General features: G+C 38.6%; 1 protein-coding gene across 1 annotated transcript in view; it reads left to right on the forward strand.

Moving 5' to 3' along the window:
- Positions 1-14,936, forward strand: part of cpne2 (copine II) — a 36,186-nt gene extending 21,250 nt beyond the window's left edge. Inside the window, exons 11-16 of the mRNA XM_086162675.1 lie at positions 3,070-3,203; positions 4,669-4,723; positions 5,116-5,167; positions 6,504-6,637; positions 11,125-11,361; positions 13,665-14,936. Of these exons, the coding sequence (XP_086018801.1) occupies positions 3,070-3,203; positions 4,669-4,723; positions 5,116-5,167; positions 6,504-6,637; positions 11,125-11,361; positions 13,665-13,772 (720 nt within the window). The 3' untranslated portion in view covers positions 13,773-14,936. The remainder of the gene's footprint in view (positions 1-3,069; positions 3,204-4,668; positions 4,724-5,115; positions 5,168-6,503; positions 6,638-11,124; positions 11,362-13,664) is intronic.
- Positions 14,937-15,161: the final 225 nt, after the last annotated feature.

A 15,161-nucleotide genomic window follows, 5' to 3' on the forward strand; every position in this document is an offset into this window, starting at 1 on the left:
GGGACTTTCTCAAAGTTGATGTTTTCTAGTAACAGCAGAAAAATGGACACCAGGGTTGAAACATCAGCATTAGTGATATCATCTAAAATAAAATTACACTGCTTCATAACACGGTTAATGTTCATCCATGTATGGTTGTGCAGAGAACTGTGTGCAGGCTGCAGTTAAGCTGCAATAGATAGTTACCCAGTGCAAGATGTGAGCCCCTTAGCATCTTAACTCTGGATCGTTAACACTTATTTTGTAGATTGACTCATTAAGTAGTCATTAAGTTTGTGTGAAGAGTTTAAAACTATTCTAAGTGTAAGTTTACCTGTGTGATTAAAAGGGAGCAGTAGGAATGTATTGTGGAAATTCTAATCATTGAAGAGTCTATCGCCAGCCATTGAAATCAACAGAAACACAAAATTACATTCCCAATGCATGTTGATTGTATTAGCAATCATTGTTAGCCAATTGTTGTCCAGCTGAACAGCTGTACTGCTGTTATTTACATGAAAGGAAATACTATTAAATTACATTATCATATTTAGCGGAAAAGTAGTTCTGTCTGTCTTTTCAAAAATATTCTTTGATGCAATCCCAGATAACCTCATCAGAAGGATAACATGGTGATATTCCTGACACCAAGTTTGAAATACCACAGATGGAGCATATAGGTTTTCTTTTTACACATGTAGTGTATGAACTGATTTGCATAATTTATCTCAAAGTCCTAAAAACTGTTTTATTGTTGTTTTCTTTTTAGGTCTTTACCGTGAACAGACTAAATTCTGTTGTAATTTAACGTCTTTCTTTTCAGTCATGTTGCTACCAATACCAGTGCCAGTAAGCTCAAAGAAGCACCGTGCCCCTTAGTTGAACCTGATTAGTGTCATCTTGTATTTCTATGGTAAGTAGGGAGGGTACGTTGCAAACATAAGTTTACATGAGCTCCTTTGTAAAAAGGATAGAGTTGCAGTGCAGACATTTTGAAAGGCACCTTGGCTGAGCATCCAAATCTTGGTTTTGCATTGTTGAAGCAGCTTGTATTCTCACATTGTCAAATATTGCAATCTTGCAGGTAAAATCAGCATGTTCTTTCAAATCATTATTAGTTATGCAAACAAATGAAAGGAATGATTTAGAGTCAAGAAAACTTTTTCACAGCCCTTTGAAATTAACTGTTTGGCTTTCAGAGGTGTCCAACATTTACTCATGATAGGACAGCAGACATTATATACGGAACACATGAGGGACTTAGACTGAATCTCTTATTTCCCAATCAAGATAAGTCCAATAAACCTTCAATATTCATGCAACATGAGTTGTATATCAGTAGTAGTAGTAATAGTAATGGTAGCAGTAGTAGTGGTAGCACTAGCATTCAGGAAATGGATGTAAATGAAAAAAATGTGCACGTTAATAATAATTATTCATCCTTTATGTATTCCTGTTGTAAATTCGTTCTCTGCAATGAACCCATTACGGATGAACCATGAGCAGTAGGCTGCCATCCACTAGCGCCAAGGGGGCAGTTAGGGGTTCAGTGTCTTGCTCAACAACACTTCGACAAACTAGGAGGAGCCGGGAATCAAACCAGGAATGTTCCTTTCTCAAGACGATTGCTCAACCTCCTGCACCTCGCCGCCCCCAGAGTCTTTCTTAATAAATCCCTCTCAGTATCCACACAGTGAAAGTTAAAGCTTGAACTTCTGTTCATCAAAGTGTTTTTCTTTACATATCTGCATCACAAATTTATTTTAGATCGCTGGTGTTTTCAACTGTGAGATAGACATTAAACATACATATTTAGTCTCTCCTCACATATTCTCTTACGTTTCTGTAAGAAGCCTCCTCATTCCCTCGATGCTCCTCTAAATGCATGTGCATAAGTAGGGAAAGTGTGATTTGCAATACTTTGGCTCTCAAGACGGGCAGAATGCGATTAAAGCTTACACACTGACGTGTGTGCACTTACCTTGCCCTGTCTTTATCCTCACATTGTGATGAAATTATATTTTAAACTGGTGCTGACATGTTTACACATTGGGTTTCTAAGTAGCTGTAATAACCGGGGAGGTCATTTTAAAACTACTTAAACCATGAATGAGTAAGCTTAATGTGTACATGTTCTCACATATTCCAGGACTAACACACATATTTACACATCTTCAAAATAGGCAGCAGTACCCTAATTCTGTCATCCTGCATCTGTATGTCCGTCACTCCTGTTGCTCCTGCTGGTTGTGTTGCTCTGGACTCTCTCGCTTTTTCCTTTTTTCCTCTATGTTTCTGTCTTTCTGGGTCTCTGTCTCTCTGTCACATTATACCTTATCTGGCCAAATTTGTTTTTCATGGCTATACATCTACCATTGTTTCTCCCTCCTCCCATTTGCCTATTCCTGACAAAAAAGGAGGGAGAGGGTGAAGGGTAAACAGAAGGAGAAAAAGCAGGGTTGTAACAAAGAAAGAAAGAAGGATGAAAGAAAGAAAGATAGAAGGCGGACAGAAAAGATGATGTAGAGTGCCTTTTTATCCGATAGGAGGGAGGCAGAGTTTCTGGGTCGGGTTCTTGACAGCACACAAACCACTGTTCATTGCCTGAGGAAAAGCTTGTCACTGTTAATCTTGTGTGCGTGTGAGTGTATGTGTCTGTTTGAAGGTGTTTCCGTGAGCAAGACTGTACCTTATGTGTTTGCCTTTTTAGTGCATGTGTTGAGTATCATATTCCTCAGATAATGCATGGCAATACATTTTACTCTGTGGTCTCCTGATGGGTTCAGGGCTGTTTTGTCTTTGGTCAACAATAAATCAAGAGGTTCTGACAAGCTGAACTGCTCTGCTACGATGGAAGATTAAACATTATATTTACCACCAAAAACCATCCCGTGTGTGTGTGTGTGTGTGTGTGTGTGTGTGCGTGGGCGTGCATGTGCGTGCGTGCGTGCTTGCATGCGTGTGCGCATTGGTATGCACCCTCTCCAACATGGTATAGAGGACAAGCAGTTAAGATAAGGCTTGAATAACCATATACAGTATTTTAAGCGTTATAACATTTTTTTATTGTACTTCTCTGTATTTTCATAGGTTGGTATAGATTTCACAGCATCCAACGGAAACCCTCGAGAGCCGTCATCCCTTCATTACATCAACCCACTGGGCAGCAACGAGTATCTTGCTGCAATTTTAGCCGTGGGACAAATCATACAGGACTATGATACGTGAGTCTTATATTCAGTCACCTTGGGTGTGTCACTACATTTCATGTGTGACATGAGAGTGCATGAGGACCCTTGAAGTATATATATTTTCAATAAGGAGGGAGTCATACCTTTTCATTTCTAGGAATCATTTGTTTTTCTAAATATTCATTCTCGTTCTACCTCTTATTGTAAGCTTAATGGTCCTTGTTGATTTTTCAAATCTGCATTGGTTGTTTTTCCCAGCCCTATTTAAAAGTGTGGAATTTGTGTCTCTCATGGGACAAAAATCTCATTTGCAGTTTTTAACCCCTCAAAGATTAAGTCATTGGAATCTGGGGCAGTTTGTTGTTATGTTCAGTGTGCCACCATCTCGTTTCATATTTTTGTTTTGTAAAAAAAACAATGAAGCGCTGGCCCAGCTGTCATCGCACCGCAGTGGCATTTGTGTAAAGCATTAACCCAGTCTGTTCCATCCCTGATATCGATATTAATCCATCATTCCACTAAATCCTCATTGTGCAGATTTTCATCATCAGTCTACATGACTGAGCCTACATAACTGATATTTGCATTTTTTAGTGACACCGATTCATTAGTAAATGAGAAAAAAAACAATGTTCTCAGTGTCAGCGGGTCAAGTTTCTATGTAGAGTGTCAGTTATATTGCAGTGTCTGGTACATTGTTTTTCCTATTTGCACAAGACTGGGCGTAACATTACCTTGATGCAAATACTCATTCATTGTACAGGGCTGAAATACTTCGATGGGTCAGCATGTGTTTATAGTGAAGATTTTTGCAATTATATAAGGAAAAAAATTGTATCAGTAAAATCAATTCTCTATCATTGATTTTATTATTGTAATTTTTAAAGCCCCATATGATATCCGTTGACTTAGTCATAGCAAAAAAAAAAGCAAAAATGGCTTTTTAGTACTACTCCCTTGGCATCAAAAAAACAGAACTGTGAGCTTAAAACCACGGCAGACACAAGGCTTATATCCATCAGGTGTCACAGTAAAGTCTTTTTACCTCTCATGCTTCTGCTCCTCTCTTTGCACACTTCATTCCTTATATTAGTTGTTTAACTCTTGAATTAAGAGGTTTGATCGGACCAGTTTTAAGCCTTCAGTAAAATCTTATATCGCTCAAATAATATACCCTATGTGTTTTGCTCAAATCAGTTATTACCTGACAATTTTACATGCATTTTATTGATTCATCTGAGGGTGTCATGAATAGGTGTAGGTTGAAGAGACAGCATCTCATTATTCCTCTGTATTGTGTCTTCAAAAAAAAATTCTGTCTTTTATAATAAGCCTTTTTCTCTCTACTTGTGTCCCTGGAAATGTCTATGATGGAGTTTTTGTTTGTGAAAGAGCTAACAGGATTTCCAATTTTGTCCAGAAATGCAGCTTGTTAAATTTGGATGAAAAAAAAAGGTTTAACTAAAATTCCAATCTGTTTTCATGGTTTCCTTTTCAGTGACAAAATGTTTCCTGCTCTGGGATTTGGAGCTCAACTCCCACCCGACTGGAAGGTACATGTGTATATTTGCTGGTTCTGTCGTGTGCAAATATGTGCGTGCGCGACTCATGTGTGAAACCTTAATGTTTATAAAATACAGAGTAAAAGAGAAAATAGGATAGTGACAGGTGGATAGTTATTGCTAAAGCAAGGCTGCATTTAACACACACACACACACAAATAAAACTGTAACCATTATGCATGCATATTCACATGATTACGCAACTGTCAACCCATCTGTGTTGCCATGGCAGTGAGCTGATGAAAAGGACAAGGGAGAGAGAGGATTACATGGAAGGGTGGGATGGATGAAGTGTGGGAGAAATGGACATTATGTCCCAATAATATTTGGAGTGAAATGAAAGATGAATTTTGGGTTAATATTTGTGGTTCTTCTATTTTCAGGTGTCACATGAATTTGCAATCAACTTTAACCCCACAAATCCATTTTGTTCAGGTGAGCTCTCTTGCAGCGGTTCCAAAATGTCATGGAAAACTGCAACAACTGAAAATATTAATATTTTACTGTTTGTTTCATGCCTATGCTTTGGATTTCTTTATCACACTAGCATGTAAAGCTTTGTTTGTGCTTTGTACCCCCAATAAAGATCATTTTTTTGAAAAAAGCAGATGCAGAAGCAGATACAACATCAGCAAACATTGCAAATATATACAGATGTAATAAAACTAATATAGGCAATCAAACAATACATTAACTGGGCAGCTGTCAGAGTGTCTGCTAGATCCACCATGTAGATGAGCTGAGGTCAATAGGGAGAAGGACATGACACAAAGGTTCAGGAACTGAAAGGGCTCCAACAATGTACCACAGGGAGTTAAGTCAAGCACTGAAGGCGTAGTGTAGGTTTTCGGGTAAGAATGGACACAGGGAGTAGACAAGAAGAGAATCAAGACAAAGAGCGTTGTAGCCTTTGCTGTGACAGCAGCATAGTCACACAGTCAGTAATACATTGCAGTTTGGCAAAGTGAAACATTTTGTTTTCCAGACACAGACACTTAAAACAAGACCATGCATATTTTATCAGCCAATTGATTCAAGTGCTTTTATTGAAATTGAAGCTTTAGCAATGCAAAACCAGCCAAACCTTTGTCTGCTCTCTCCAATGTCTCACAATATTCTTTCTTGCTTTGAACATTATACTATTTATAAACTTGGCTAAAATAAATGCGTCTTCATTGAAATAGCAGGACTTTAACACACACAAAACTCAAAAATGATTAGGGGGCTATTGGAAAAAAGAAAATCTTAATACAGTTAAGATGATTGATTTCAAGAACTTCTGCAAGTGTGACTTAATAGTTTAAATCCCAATAGTTGTTTCCAAATCAAATGGTTTGTCCATATATCAGCAATGGGAATTCTTATATTAATGCTCAGTGTGCTTGATAGGTCAAGGACTGTGACCAAAGATAAATATAAAACAAGAATATTCCAAGGCTCATGAAAAATGACATGTTAAAATACTTCATGGTCATGAAAAAAATCAACAATGACTCCAAACTTATTCACCTTTTGCTGAAATCAGGGGTTTAGGGGGTCAGTTATAATGCAATCACATGTGTATAGGCCCTATAACTTTACTTGTGTAAAGTGTCCCTTGTGTAAGTGTACAGTTCTGGAAATATGCAAAAAAGAAAATCATGCAAGTGGTCGATACAGGAGCTAACATTGCTGTGCTGACATAAACTAAAATATATTTTCAGGGACTTCTGCCCTCCAATTTGGAATGTCCCATTTTTTTAAAACTGAAATCATGTCTCTTGATCTCCAGGTGTGGAAGGTATTGCACAAGCCTACTCAGCCTGCCTCCCTCACATCCGATTCTACGGACCAACCAACTTTGCTCCAATCATCAGCCATGTAGCACGTTTTGCAGCCCAGGCTCTTCAGCAAGAAAAAGCTGCGGTAGGTCAACAGCAGTATCCACAGCCGCTATATGCCGCTTTAGTAATTTTATTGTTGAAAAGTGGGAACTTATGTAAAAACATAGATAAGTCTATTCATGACATTACATTTCATACTAATAACATTCTTGGTAAAATTCCAGAAATAAATGAAAAAGAAATTGGAGCGCGTCTTGGAATGATGTGATACACATGAAATTTGCAGGATTGTTTTGGGACAACTACAGATGTCTTGATGATAATATTTTAATTCCTATTATGAGTGTTACTTCGTCCATTAGAATTATTTCAGAAACAAGTTTTCTAAGTCTCTGGTGTCTTTTTTTTCCTGAACCTGAAGAAGGCCTCATTACTGAAACCAGCACTTTGACCTTGTTTTGGTAGTAGCTCCTTTATTATTGAAATAATACCCATGATAAATAAGTGCATGGACCGCATGATGGTGAGTCTGACTGCAGAATAAGCAATATGGATAATAATTGCTTTTGCCTCTTGCACTACTTTTCTTTATTACCAGTCATTTGCGTGATCACCAACTGTGCAATTTTCTCATTCGCTCTTTTATTTCACAATATCTTAGGATTTTTGATTGTCTTAGGGAAATTAAACCTCTTCCAAGGTTTCACTGATAATCCCCCCGTGCATGAATTATTGGCATGCAGACCAGGTTGACAGGCTGAAGTGACATCTTCTAACCCCTCCTCATCACTTTTTCCCATGATTGTGACACCTGCCAGTCACTTCACACTGTTTCACTTTTACTATTATGACAGTGAAACACCCCTTCATCCTTTACTCTTTCTCACTGTGTTGCTTTATTTCCATTTCATCATGTTTCTCCACATTTACTCTTTTCTCCTCCCTTAATATTTTTTCCATGAATTGTTGATGGTCAGAAAAGTTGTTTCATTCCTGTGAATTGCATTGAGGTTTTAGAGACTAGAGATCTAAGTGAGTGCTGAGAAGACAGTGCTGTTGTTTTTCGGGTGGGGGGGTGGGGGTCTGTCATTGGTTATGGTGGATGTGGATGACGAAAGTCTTTTGTCAGCTGACTCTGCAGGTCTCAACTCTGTTGAGTCTTTTAACGTAAATCACCTCATTAATTTTGAGCTCATATTTTTCACTGAACTTTTACTGCTCCCTTTTGCCTCCCTTCCAGCAGGAACAAAGGGCTCAACAGTAAGTTCCTCAAATGCTGCTCCGCCTGCCACCGTTACAATCTTTGCCAGCTGGCACAACCAGTCTCCTTTGCGATCATTCCTTGTTCCCCCTGTTTGGTGGGGAGTAAACCATAATAACCTGCAATACAGCTTTAAGATGGACCAACCTTATAGGTGGACTTGGTATTGCGATGAGCTCCATACACTTCCATGTCCTTTACTTCTTTTATGCAGAAATACAGCAAAGGCCTGGGCTAGGAGTAGGACTTACCTGTGAGTGTCAGATGCTTATTGGATAATTCTTGCAAAAAGACAACATAAATGTTAGTCTCAGCTTTGGACCTCCAAATTTGCATCCAATGATTTACTGCAAGTCTTCAGTGGTACTTCTATGCATCTAAAAAAGAATGTAGTATCTGGGTATCATTATACTCCCACAGTGCTTTTTGGCTTTAATTGTACCCTATCACCCTGTGGTGAACAAACGCATGCAGAAAATTAAAAAAAAAAAAAAAAAAAAAAAAAAAAAAAAGGGAAACGGAAAACATATTGCATTTCTTCGGCCTAATTCTCGGGCCTTTTATGATATTTATGCAGATCCATGGAGTTTAAACATGCTTGTAACATAAGAAGACAGTAAAAAACAATCAAATGTAACAGTTAAGCTATATGTGTGTGCACATTTGCATGAGTGTGAGTGTGTGTGTGGGGTAGGTAGTAGGCTATGAAAAACTCTACTGCTCTGCTTCAGTGTTCCTCAAATAGAGTGAACCTGCCACTGCATGCAGACTCTGTGACTGGTGAGTGTGTGTGAAAAAAGTCAGCTACTGACACACGCATACTCACACGCACACTCACACAGACACACACACACACAGACACACACACACACACACACAAGCTGTAGGCAGGTACTGTGTGCATGTCTTTGTGCGTGAAAGATCCTTTCTGTTGGCATGAGAATGATTCTCTAATGAACACTGCAGTTAGCACATTAAAGAAACAAGCCTTAGAAGCTCCCTGTGTGTATGTCTGTATATGTGTGTGTATATATGGATGTGTGTGAGTTTGCCTGTGTAATTTGAACTGTTCTTTTGTCAAAAAGGAATAAGTCAGTGTGCCTTTTTACCAGTGTGTATATTTACCTTTACAGATTGTAGTACACAGAACCAGTGTTTTTACACACAAACGCACACACACACACACACGCACACACACACACACACACACACACACACACACACACACACAGCCTGAACACATATGGTGTGCTTCTTCTTTTCCATCTTTTCTGTGAAAACATGAATTTCCCTTAATGCTCAGTAAATGACTGCAGTCATGTCAGAAGATTGTTTGAGGCAAGGAAAGAGATACATCATGTGTGTTACTCATTTGATACTATGAATAAAGACAGGCGTGAAATGATGGAGTGTCTCCTGCAGGCTTGTCTGCTGTCCCTATACATTACAAACATACACACACACAGAGTGTTAGTGCTGTAAGGTTTTTGTGATGTGTGTGTGGGCCAGGAATTGATTAGCTTCTAATGCTAGAGATACAACCAATTTTTCTGAGCCAATTTTGTATGGAGAAATTCAACCTAGGTTTTAACAATCAATACAGCACAGTATTTGTTTCTGAGTCAGATGAATAACCTTTTAAAAAGGGACTGTGACTCTAAGAGAATATTGAATGTATTCTTTCTAGTATAAACACATCAATTCAGAGAAGAATCAGCTCACCTCAAACAGTAAACAACATTTTAAAAGCTATTATCAGTAATTATTTGTTTTTTGTGGGTTCTTTATTCCCAAGATTTTGAATACATTTACATACAACAGATTTACAATACTATATTCTGCAGGGGTTTTTGTTTTTGTACATATTTTATTTGACAGATGATGTCCTTTGTTATGAATTTGTTTTGGGATTAGCGTACATGTTTTCAGTTGGAACGACATAGAATATATTTGCTTGTTTTGGTTAAGAGCAGGAAAATTAGAGTTGGCCAGAATTGACAGCTGGTACAAAATATTAACCCTTCAAAAAGCAATGGGTACATATCTTTTGAACATATGTTCAAGAATATGAAAGGTGGTATTACATTGGTACTTTAGAACTCAGTACTTTGGTACTCTTTCTTGCACGTCCAAATAAGCAAGTCATTGGACAGCTTGGAGAAAAACGTCTGTGACTGACCAGCAACCAGTTTCACTTTGATGTCTTTCATGTCAGAAATTTGGCCAAAGTTTATTTGTGTTTACTCCTGTTTGTTCTGGCAAAAATAAATGACAGGCAGGGGACATGATGCAGACCATCTGTCTACAAATCCTACCTTCAGACTTCTTTTCTACATTAGTGAAGATATTAAGTGTTCTCTTGTGGCATGTAAACATACATTATTTTTTTTAAATTCATTTCATTTCAAACAGTTGGACATTTCAGAAGCAGGATATTACACTTTTACACTCAAGCTTGCTCCCTTTTCTTCCCAAATAGAGGTTTTATTCAGTTTTTGTTAATAATTTGGACATTGTATCCTCTTTCTCTCCTTTATGCCTGTTGCTGTGGTCATCCATTGCAAACTTAGGTGGTTTTACTGTATTGAGCTGTAAGAGATCAGTCCTCAGGACAGATAATATTTCATCTGAACTCATTCAAACTTTTCTTCTCAAATATTTCAAAATTCACTTATTTATTTATTTTTAATTTGGGGAAAAATGACATGACCTTTGTTATAAATGTCCCACAAAAATCACAAATAATATGATAATTAATATGGATGAAGTGCGCCCCAAAATTGCCAGAGCTTGGAGAATAAGTGATAAATTATTTCGTAGGATATCATGCTACTCTTCCTTTGCCATATCTTCTAAATTTTCATCTGGACAAACAAAGTCAGTTGCGTCACTGCGGTTGGCTGATGAAAGCATTAAACCGTATAATTGTTTCAATATTTTCTTGTTAAACTTACACTGTCATTCATCATTAACTTATTTTTTGTGAATTTATCTCTGTTTTTTTTTCCCTCTTAATTCTCTGTCCAGCAACAGATGGTATGGTCTCTCAGATGAATGGAGCTCCACATGCTGTACTACAGAGAGCCTTTCATTCTGGTTTTGTCTTTCTCCCCTTTATCCTGTGTTCCCTCTTTCTAAGTCTTCTCTCACAACTGTGGCTCAAATATCCCATGTGCTTTTTATACTTGTCCATGCCATCAGTTTGTCCATCCGTGTAGCACTGTTGCCATGGGCAACACGATCAGCGACGACCACTGAAAGATTAACTTTCTAACATTCTCTCCCTCTTCATCTCCTCCCCTCTGCAGCAATACTTCACTCTCCTCATTATAACGGACGGCGTCATCAGCGACATGGACGAGACCCGTCATGCTATTGTCCAAGCGTCGAAGCTGCCCATGTCCATCATCATTATTGGCGTTGGCAATGCAGATTTTGCCGCCATGGAGTTTTTGGATGGAGATGCCAGTGTTCTGAGGTCCAACACCGGCGAAGAGGCCGTGAGGGACATAGTGCAATTTGTTCCCTTCAGGGATTTCCGCAATGTGAGTTCATTTGGCGCACGTGAATACACAGAAGTAAAACATGAAAATCATTTGACAATTAAGACATCATAGATTCAGTTTTGTATTGAAGCCAAATGTTTTTAAGCCATTAGAATCCACATTATAATTTGAAATAGTTGTACATCTCAGAAGAAAGTAAAGATAGGTTTTAAAACCTTCAAGGTATTCTATAGTTTTTTATAATCCTAAAACTTACCTGATTATCAGACCAGCTGTTTCAACCATTCAAGTTTTGTTTTCTCCAGATTTGATGGCTGCACTCATTAACAATGCAGCTCTGAATTCTTAGATTGAAGTGAGCCAAGTTAAAGCCCTGTGCCACCATTTCAAACAAAACATATTTTGATTCCCAAAACCCACTTAATCTGCCTCTGGTGTTCTTGAAGAATCTCATGGGCAAACATGACCTTGACCTTTTTTTAATCTGTCAATGTATGTCTCTTGCAATTGTGGGAAGTATTGATATTTTTTTGTCTCTACCAATGATTATAATAATAATCTATAGTGTGTTCACTTTCAAACTCTGAACAGTCACTGATCATTATTTTTGAAATAACCTTTGACCATGTTGCCAACTTCTCATGCAAACTCCTTTTTCAATCTCAAACAAGCTAACTGGCAGAAATGCAACATATATACACTCATATATTTTGACGACAAACATAAAGTGCGGAATAGGAGAACAAGAGCTCAGATCAAATGTTTGAAATTCGGTAGCACATTGGAGCAGCGATTATACCTTCCACGTCACAGCAAGAAGGTCCCTGGTTCAATTCCACACAGTCTGATGACATGCAGTTGACTCATTGGAGACCCTAGATGTGTGAATGAGAGAGGGAATGGTTATATGTCTCTGTGACCTGGTGATTGACTAGCATCTGGTCCAGTGTGAATCCCACCTCTTTCCCAGTGACAGCTGGAATTGGCTCCAGACCAAGTTTTCTTTGTATTCTTATGCTCATGTTGTCATTTTTTTTGCTGTTGTACACAAGAATGATAGAGTGGATAAGGCTCCATGAAGTTTAACAGGCAGAGAGCTCATGATGTTAATCACCGTGCGTAGGGATGCCACTTCCACTCATGTTTTGTCTGGCTGATGAGATCTGCCGCATCAACCTTGGTTCTTCAGGCGAAGCTTTACCTACTGACACTATGTCATGCTGTGTGAGTGTGAAGGTGTTACCAATAGCAGCCTGTTGCTTCTCAGATCGTTGCTTCTCACACGCCACACACGTGGTATGATGAGAAGACCTGCCTGCTTGTCCTGACTTAGTATACCAGTTTGTTTATAGTCTGTTTAATGTACACGCATAGAGTTAATATTCATACTTGTGGACTGTAAGGTACCTGACATTTTGTGATTCAGTGAATGTCTGTGTGTGCGTGTGCGTGTGCGTGTGCGTGTGCGTGTGCGTGTGCGTGTGTGTGTGTGCGCAGAGAAACAGGCAGTTTTTCCTGGACAAATTCCAGTTTGTTGGTGGGAGGCTGAGAGGGACAGGCACAAGCAGACATGGGACATAATTGTTTTTTAGCGATGACATTATCTTCACAAAACCAGAATACCTGTGGGGATACAAAAGAATAAGGACTACTAATTAATATTTTACATGATAGGTAACAGAGTAATGAATATAATAGGTTCTAAAACAACTCTAGTCTAATTTGTGATATAGAAATTAGTGAGTGATTTCTTCAAGAAACAAGTCCATTGGCCAGGAAAAAGTGCAATATATTATCATATTCAAGATTCAAAGTGTTTATTGTCATATGTACAGTGTGGAAACATGTTTACCTATTCAATGAAATTCTTACTTTGCTGTGTGCAGTGCATTTAGATGTGTATTGATAAGAAATAATGATAAAGTAAACATTATTATAAACATGAACAGTGTTGACTGTGCAGATAAGACATTTGAGTGGAGCTTGGTGTGCCTCTCACAAAGTGCAGGTGCAAGGATTATTATCATTATCATGCACTGATAAGAAATAGTGCTGCCTTTACATCCTCCCCCTGGAGTCAGCTGGCCAGCTTCCATTTTTCATGTCAGCAGTATTTAGTATAATTAAGTTTTCACATCCTAAATACATTTACACTGACAGATAGAGTTACAAAAACTAGCAATTCAGAAAACACATCAGTCAACACAATATATGGACAGCTCCCTGGTTTAGAAAGAAGTGTTGTGGCTTCAAAGTTGAAAAGGTACAAGAATTAAATGCGGCTTCACTAAATTCGGTTGATGATTAATTCACCCGCTCTTTGGTTCCGGTTTGTGTTCCAGGCCCCGAAGGAGACCCTTGCCAAGTCGGTGCTGGCTGAGCTGCCTCAGCAGGTCACCCAGTACTTCAAACAGCGGAATCTCCCACCCATCAACCCCGCACCCGAGTGAGAGCCTGTGCGACAGAGAGGCCCAACTCTGGTTTACGGTAAACTATATGGACTGAGTAGTGTGTACGTCAGCTGTGGATTTAAAAAAAAAACAAACAAAAAAACATATGAGATCTCCCTGTCATTATTATTACCAATTTTCACTGGTTAAAGAATGTTTGGTGAATCCTTAAGAAGTACAATCTGTTTGTGAAAGCTTTTGACAACTGGCCACATGACAAGAGAGTAACCCGTGCATGTCCACAGTGTATGAGGATGTCTTGGAGAGTTATGTGATCATGAAAGGTTGAGGCAACGGCAGGTTTTTGATGACCAAGTTGTTTCCTTTGTTTTTTGTTTTGTTTCCCCTTTGCATGAGTGTCTTGTGATTGAGACCACGTAATACATACGACCTCTCGGTGTAAAGCCCCTCTGAGATGAGACGAATCCGTGCTTGAAACCAGTATTTTCATACGGATCCTCTTAGGGTTGCGGCTCAGATGAAGGCTGTTCGTTGTTGGAGTGAACTCTCAAACTGAGTATGACCCCTGCCTCAAGTAGGGCAACACTTTTATTTTGAAAGTGGCTCGCCGGTCACCTAAGAGGCAGTTTAACTGCTTGGTTTTGCTTCCTTAGTCAAAAGGACAGACTCGGAGGAGAACGGGGCCGCGGCCGCAAGTCCAAGGCTGGACAAATGTGGCGTAACGTATGAATTCGGTATCCAGATTTGCTGTTTGGTTTGGGGCCATTCTGCTGGCTTTTGCAAAATCCTTGTATTTTTCTATGACTTTGGTTCATCCTGCATGTTGCCAGTAAGTGCACACTGTTTATGGTGATAATCACAAATGCATGATTTACTTATTCCTTTATTTTCAAATTATGTATTTGTCTGAGACGGTGTAAATATTTGAAAGAGACATAGGAAGGAAGTGTGACAGTAACACACTCATCAAGAGTAGCAAATGATGTTTCTTATGCATAAATATCGAATGTATATTTTGATGATGATGCCATTCATGTTATGATAAGCCAATTGTTTTTAACGTACTTTTTATGCAGTGCGATGTTGTATACTTATACTACAATGAGTGATGATGTGTATCTTTGTACTTAATGTGTTGTTAAATACATTTTTTTTTAATTTGTGTGTCTGTCCACACTCAGGATAATAAAATGAAAAACTGTCCAGTGTCGGGAGTGTATTTGCGGTGCGGGTGTGAGAAAAAGATGGACAGACAGTGGTGGGCTGTGAAAGGAAAAGAAAAAAAAAAGTCAAAGTCTCTAAAATGTCACATTATCCAAAAAAATACTTTTTTAAACTTTGCATGAACTGCAGACATAATGAATCCCAACCTACTGCTTCCACTGAGACTCTTGAGCAGAGATCGAGCAGAGCTCAGGCTAAATCTGG

This window comes from Fistularia commersonii, chromosome 17 (genome assembly GCF_037954325.1).
Source record: "Fistularia commersonii isolate RoL2024-O1a breed Wild chromosome 17, RoL_Fcom_v1.0, whole genome shotgun sequence".
Lineage (NCBI taxonomy): Eukaryota > Metazoa > Chordata > Actinopteri > Syngnathiformes > Fistulariidae > Fistularia > Fistularia commersonii.